Below are 7315 nucleotides of genomic sequence, written 5' to 3' on the forward strand. Positions count from 1 at the left end.
AAAGAGGATAGATGAGTGAATGTGCTCCTGGCCTAGGAAGCTAGATTTGCCCCCAAGCTCTTTGGCAGATCGCCGAGTAGTGCTGGCTGCGTGGTCTCTGCCATGCCTCAGGTCCCATGGGTGGGATGGGACAAGTGCACCTCCTGCTGCAGAGTGTAGCGTGTGGGTGAAGACCACTCCTGTGCAGTTATCACTTGCCAGCTGCCTCTGCTGCAGGGAAATGCTTTGCCTTGCACCTCTCTTTTGGAGGTTTAAGCTAAATCACGCTCTCTCAGCCAGGGCTGGTAGGAGCTTGCAGACGGTCACCAGCAGTTCCTTGGTCTAGGGGAACTCGTTATGCCTCTGTAACGCGATCGGTGCCTGAACAGAGCTGAGCAGGGGGCTGTGCTCACCTGGCTGCACGCCAGCATTGTTCGGCTTCGTCCTCTTTGTGGTGGCACGAGCGTTCGTGGGCAGTTGGTGGGACTGCAAGTGAGCACTGCCCGGTAGCCTCTCGGATCAGACACCTGAAAATTCTTCCAGAATAGGAGAATATTTGGGACAAGACACCCCCTTTCTCTTCCCTCTCGTGCTTCTTGATAGTCCTGCACTGGGAGGTGCTGGGAATGTGCCAAGCATATTGCGCCTTCTCCCTCTTCCTCTCCGCACGGTTCATTTTTAGTGCTCCCCCTGCCGTGCTGGGGATGGGATAGGAGCTGGCAAGGAGAAGGGCAGGGGCTGGCTGTGTCCCGGCTCCAGGCCCTGAGGAGGTGGCTCTGTTTTTCAGATGGAAGATGAGGACTCCATCCTGCCCCGCAAGCTGCAGGCCGCCCTAGAGCACATTTTGGAGCAGAGGAACGAGCTGGCGAGCGACAAGGAGGATGGCCCTGTCAATGGCAAGCAGGGTAAAGCACAGTGCCTTTCAGCTTAAACCCGTGCCTCTTCCTGCCCTTTTTCTCCTGTCACTCCTTAGGGGAGAACTAGGCTTGTGTTGAATTTAACACCACAGAAATTGGAGGTAGGTGAGGATTTTGCTTGAATCCGTTGCACTGGGGACAATTCTCTTTGTGGGAAGAGAAACAGTACTTGCCCCTGGCTCTGTCCATCCCTCCCATGTCGCTCCAGGGAATTCCTGTACTCCTTTCAGGGGGGGACCCACAGGCCTCTCTCTGCTGCTGGCCATGTGAGCAATGCAGGCTCCTCCAGGGGACAGTCCACCTGCAAAGCTGCAGTCTCGAGGCAACCATGTGGCTCATAGGCGACTGGGCTGAGACAGCTCTTTGGGGGATGTATGAGCGTCTCCTGCTTGCACGGGAGCCAAGGCAAAGCTTGATGGCTTTCAAAGTAGTAGCAGCCTAGTCTTCCTGGCTGGCAAGCACTTCCTAGGATGCTGTCTCTCTTGAGCAGCTTTTTCTGCTCAGGCTAGATCTTAAAAAAGCCAGCGAATTTGTGCCCAGGGCTCTTCCTAGCATGGCCTTACAGCACTGTCCTCACTGCTGCCTCTTTCTTTTCTCCTTAGAGACCAGCCCGTTGAACGAGGTGGTGTCCGAGGCCTTTGTCCGTTTCTTTGTGGAGATCGTGGGCCACTACTCCCTCTTCCTGACCCCCACCGAGCGAGAGGAGCGGACCCTGCAGCGCGAGGCTTTCCGCAAGTCTGTCTCCTCCAAGAGCCTCCGACGCTTCCTGGAGGTCTTCATGGAGACGCAGATGTTCGGGGGCTTCATTCAGGAGCGGGAGCTGCGGAAGCAGGGGGTCAGAGGTGAGGGGCTCTGCCTGGGCTCTGCAGTCGTGGAAACTCCGCTGTTGCTCCCACAAGAGCCAGGAGGTGCTCACCAGCTGCCAGCACCGTGGCTGGAAGCTGCAGTGTCCATGCAGGGACACCAGGAGGGATGAGGTAGGGAAGGGCTAGTGCAGGCTGATGGTTTGTTCTGACACCCCTGCGCAGCCTTCAAGAAGTCACTGACGGATTTTTGTCTCTGTTTCCTTATCTTCCTGAAGGTGAGCATCACCTCACAGGAGCCTGGTGAGACGCAATGTTTGCACAGTGCATGGGAACTGGCTGCTGCAGAGCAGGGGCTTTTTGTGCATGATCTGGTAGTTTTTCCTTGAGGTTGGGGTTACAGGCGCCCTTCACCGCTGCAGTAAGGGACACAAGCAGTATCCTCCACGTGTGTGCTTCTTCGTTCCATGCTGAATTCCCATCAGGACTGTCACAGTACACTGCTGGAGTGACTTACTCTTGCAGTCCCTCACGTCCCCATCCCATGTTTAGAGGAAAAAGTGGCTGGACTGGTTATGGCTGTTTTGGCTAGTAGAAAATATGGATGCTCATGGCTTTCCCAGAGCCACTTCTGTTGTTTCACTCCTGTTATCCCACAGTCCCCAGGGCTCTACTGGCAGCTGAAGTTTCTCATCCCTACCGCTGCTCGGTGCTGGCTTAGCAGTTAACTCCCAAGCACTAATGAGCAGTGGACACTTGAATAGGTGGCTGAGTGGAAGAGGTTTTGCAGCGTGGTAAACCCCGCGTGACAATTCCCCAGATGATCTCACTTTCTGGACTTAGCCACGTTCATAGCAGAATGAACAGAGGTTTTGTCTCTCCCTGTGCGAGGTGCAAAAGCTCAGTCAGCCTTGCAGTGGGGAGGGAGGAGGCAGACTAAAGTTCCTGTCCCAGATCCAGGCTCAGCTGGTGGAGGAAGTAGGGTGAGTTGTTCCCTCTCGTGTGCAACAGTTTATTGGTAAGCCAGGACAGTATACTCTCAGATGGGCATTCTTACTTTTATTTATAGGGAAGCAAAATACAAGTTGTTGACTTCTTTCTTTCTGCAGGTCTGTTTGAGGTACGGGCTCAGGAGTACCTGGAGACACTTCCCAGTGGGGAACAGAGTGGAGTCAATAGGTTCCTGAAAGGCCTAGGTAAGGAACCACCAAAAGCCTTGGCTTCTTGGGACGCTTGGGCTTCTTGTTGCCTTCAGATTTGGCAGCAGAGAGGCTGCTGAAGGGTGGCAGGACTCTGCTAGTGGCTGCGTGTGCTCTGAGCCCTGAGTGATCAGTGCCTGGCCATGTGTCCCTGCTCTGGGACACTGTTGGCTCTGCCCCGTGATCTGCCACTTGTCTGAAGGCTGGTGGAGAACCCAAGTTTGGGCCATGAGCTACGTCTGTGTCTTCCAAAGGAGATGGGTGGGTCTGAGGAGGCAGTGGAGCAAACAGTGACTTGGGGGTGGTGGATGGAGTTCCTGATGGAGGGAATGACACAGTCTCCATGGCCTTTGAGTTTGCCCTGAAGGGATCAGCAGTGGGAATCGCCCAGGAGTACCCTAAGGTTGAATCCATTTTCCACTGTAAGAGGAGCTAGATGAGAGCTCCAGGCTGAGCTTGGAAGCCCTTGATAAGTAATCAGACACCATGGCTAAGAGAGATCTGTGCAGATCGCATCCCTGGCCCTCTTGTCTTTTCTTGGTCATTTACAAGCAGCAGGGGGCGGGGGGGCAGTGTTGCCCTGCCTCTTACCCACACACGCTCTGGCCAGGTGAGCTTAGCAATACCTTCACCTTCCAGGACTGCTGGGCAATGGGCTCTGGAACGTGTGCCTGGGGGCTTGCAGGGTGCCAGGGGGGTGGGCAGAGCTTCGACCTGCTCTGCAGGCACCTCCTTGAGCTTTGCGGGGCAGGTGGCTGTGGATAAGGACCCAGGGCTGGCAGAGGGGGTGATTCCCTGCCTGGTCTTGCCCAGCTGATGGCAGTGGGGAGAGTGACACTTGTTTTGCCTGTCCCTGTGAGGAGCCCATTTTCCTTTCTCTGTCTCTCCAGGTAGTAAAATGAAATTCCTCCACAAAAAGTAAGAGCGAAGCACATCCACAGAAGAGAACGGCTTTACCATTGAACAGCAATAAATCAGACTATTCTCAACCGTTCCCATTCAGCCTGCTCCCAGGAGCCAACAGCCTTGGGCGAGCTGACCACAGCCGGGACGCGCCTGCACAGGCACGTGGGGCCGCAGGAAGAGTTGGGGGCTGCGGGGCTGCTGGGACAGGTTTCTGGATATCTACAGTACCATGCACTGGACCAAGCACTCTCTGAACTCTGCACTAGCATGTTGCAGGCATCCCAGCGGATTGGATCTCTTAGCTAGTCAATTCTTTGTTTTGTTGTATTTTTCTATTTATACTGGGGTTAGAACAGTTATTAACCGATGACTCTTGCCCTGCCTCCTCTCTCCGCCTGGTGCTGCAGGAGGCCAAACCAGGGCTCCACGGCACCGAGCAGGCAAAGCTCAGGCATGGAGGAGGGGAGGAACAGAGATGTATGGGAATAGGTCTCTGCAAAGCAAGGATGCTGAGGGCTGCAGGGATGGTGTGGACTGACCAGGAGGAGCTTCCAAGCAAGGGAGAGGGGTGAGGGGGAACCACTAAACCTACTGAGGACTTGATGGGCCAGCCAGCTCCCCGGGTGGCTGTGCCAGGGGGTCCTGGCACAAGAAGAGGCCTTTCTTTATGCAGTGTAATTAAAAGCGAGTGGTGTAAAAGGACTGCGGACCCTTGGTGTTTTGGGGAGGGGGATGAGCTGTGTTTGCCCACCAGCTCACCTGATGCCGAGCGTGAGCCGGAGGGGACAGCTGGCAGCTGAGCCCTCGGCTTGGCCAAGCCCTCAGCTTCCTGTGCACCTTTGCAGCCTGAGTGGCCTCGTTCCCTTGCCTGGCTGCTTGCAGGGGCAGCCTGAAGCAGAGCTTCCCTGCCGGGTCTCTTCTGGAAGACCTGCTTCCCAAAGGTCAGATGGCTCTCCTCTCCCATCTCGGGTGTTGCTGCTGGGGAGCGTGGTGGGAAGCAGGCAAGGGGACTGTGCCTGCTGCTGCCTTCTCTGCTCCCGCCTGGGGAGGGGGCAGGATCTGCCAATGCTCACCTCTCCTCGTGTTTTGGTTGGGATAGAGAGGTGGGGAGGTGTTGGGGGAGGCACATGGAGGTTGAGGGGGGCAGTGAAGGCAGAGTAGGTGGAGTGTCCTTGGGTCTCCTCTGCTCTTCAGAGAGGAAGCCAGAGGGTCACTCTGCTACAGCCCGAAGGGAAATCTCTTCCCCAGTGCGGGGGCGGGGGGGGTTGCAGGGTGGGGGTGGTGTGTGAGTGCCCCTTGCTGGCGACAGCCCCGCTCCCCGGGGGCCACAGGGGTGAGTGCTGGGACGGCACCTCGCTGGCTTCCAGGGTGGCGGGGCTTGATCCGTCTGTGAGGTGTGCCACCACCTGGGGACCAGATAAGCTAGGCACCTGGCTCTAGGTGGCCCTGCTTGAGCAGGGGGTCGGCCCAAATGACCTCCAGAGGTTCCCTTCCCACCTCAACCCCTCTGTGGTGAGCACCAGAAACGTGGGACAGCAGCAGGGCTGTGCTGGGTGAGGGGCAGGTAGGTGGCATCTGCAGCTCTGCGCTCCCCAGCTCATGTGCAGGGGCAGTGGAGGCAGCGGCAGAGGGGGGCAGAGAAGGCAGCAGCATCTACCTCCCTCCTGGGGGGGTTGCGCTCCCACAGGGGTGGCCAGGCGGGGGGCAGGGAGGCTGCCCCTCGGGTGCAGTGAGCAAAACTGGCACCACTAAAAGCCCAGTCTGTCGCAGGAAGTGGTGGTGGCCCCCCAAAGGAAACTGTGGTGGAGTTCAAGGTGAATCAAATGCTGTGTTTTAGTTTTCTTTTTAAAAGGTGTTTTTAATGGTAGCACAACGGCATTTTGCAAAGCTGGGGTGCACCCACACGTGCAGAGGCGGCCAGGATGCCTGCAAAGCTTTGTGGGGTGCTTCAATGAAGCTGATCTTGTGGCTCAGCTCAGGCCTCCAGACACAGGTGTCCTACGTGGTGCCCTCCACCAAGCCTGTTCCTGGGGGGCTCTGCGTTCCCCTTCTCAAGCGATGTTTTCAACAGTGTGGGACTCGGCCTCCCTCGGCAGGAGCCGTGGTGGGGAGCCGGGCGGGTTTCCTGGGCTGCTCGAGGCCGACAGGCTCCTTAGCTCAGCGTGAACTTGCGCGTGAGCGTGCCGAGATACCGGCAGCTTTTGCTGCGACATCCTGCTCGCTGAAATCAAACCAGGTTGCGAAATAGCCCTGTTGGTCTCGTTTGGGGGCTCCAAGCGGGCTCTGCCAGCACAGGGCTCTGTGGCCACTCAGTGCTTCGGTTGGCAGCTCTCAGGAAAGCCGGAATCAAGCCTACATAATGTCCAAAATCTGGGCGGGAGGAGAGCGGGGGAGTCAAAAAGCAGTGGCATGAAAAGTGCAGTGAAAGAAACATTTACAGCCATGTCACCAAGGATTTAAAATGAAATTTGGATGGAGCGCGTTGGTCTCCAGCCGCAGGGCAGCCTCTCCAGCTTTTAGGATGAGCCGTGTTGCTCCGGGATGAGCAGGACCCTGTGCCCCTCAGGGCTGCGGATGCTTCGGAGGAAGCCACCTGTGAGGAAGAGCAGTGGGGCTGGCTGTGCCGGGCCTGACCTTGCCTCCCTCAGCGTGCCCTCCCCTGGGGGCTGCCCGGAGAGGACGGTGTGAACAGAGCACGTACGCTGGGTATGCCCCCCATACCGTGAACATACGCGCAGCGCCCTATGTACCCGGAACGTTATCCTTGCCCCCTGCACGCCCCACAGCCAAGGGTTTCCCACACCAGCGCTGGAGTCTGTGCGTTCTGTAGCCTTAGATGAGTTCTCCTCCATGACCATGCGCGTGTGTGGGTGCAGACAACCGTGCTGAGGTGAGAGGCCAGGCCAGGGGCAGTGCGGATATACTGGGGGGTACTGGAGAACCGCGGTTGAACGCTAAAAGCTGCCCTCTCTGATGATCACTGGTTAATTGAGGAGCTCGCGCATGCCGACGCGAGCGGCTTTGCAGGACTCGGAGCCCATGACACCTGGGAGAGCCATGCTTGCTGACGCCCAAGCCACCGGCTAAACCCTGACCCCCGTTCCCCTCCTGGGCTTACCCACATGGGGTCTCGGCACCCTGTGAGGTCTCAGGGTGCCGGGCAAATCCCATCTCTTACAGTTACTCAGTGGAATGTCCCACTCACCATGCAGTCATCCGTTCATCGCTGATGGTGGCCAGTGCCGGCAGGACAGACACAGAGCCCTGTGCAGCCCAGTTTAGGGGACAAGACCCTGCCCTGCACAGGGTAGGTCTAGTTTGGGTTTGGAGGGGTGTAGCGGAAGGGCTGTGCGTGTGGGCAGCTGCATTTGGGGGTCCCCAGTGCCAGTGGCCGGGGGGCTTGCAACCTACCTCTCTGCCTGGAGACGGCTTTCAGGTCACAGGCGCGGGCGGGCAGCTTGCAGGTGTAGAGCCCCAGGCAGCCGCCGCAGTCGGAGGGCTTCTGGCAGGG

General features: G+C 57.6%; 1 protein-coding gene across 5 annotated transcripts in view; it reads left to right on the forward strand.

Annotated features, from left to right (window-relative positions):
• The window catches only part of DENND2A (DENN domain containing 2A), a 40282-nt gene extending 35827 nt beyond the window's left edge, over positions 1-4455 (forward strand). For all 5 annotated transcript variants that reach the window (XM_035888952.1, XM_035888951.1, XM_035888954.1 and 2 more), the window contains exons 17-20: positions 767-884; positions 1499-1738; positions 2809-2895; positions 3789-4455. In XM_035888952.1, coding sequence (XP_035744845.1) covers positions 767-884; positions 1499-1738; positions 2809-2895; positions 3789-3820 — 477 coding nt within the window. In that variant the 3' untranslated portion in view covers positions 3821-4455. The remainder of the gene's footprint in view (positions 1-766; positions 885-1498; positions 1739-2808; positions 2896-3788) is intronic.
• The last annotated feature ends 2860 nt before the right edge of the window (positions 4456-7315 follow it).

The sequence above is a fragment of the Egretta garzetta genome, unplaced genomic scaffold (assembly GCF_000687185.1).
Source record: "Egretta garzetta isolate BGI_Z169 unplaced genomic scaffold, ASM68718v1 scaffold321, whole genome shotgun sequence".
Classification (NCBI taxonomy): domain Eukaryota; kingdom Metazoa; phylum Chordata; class Aves; order Pelecaniformes; family Ardeidae; genus Egretta; species Egretta garzetta.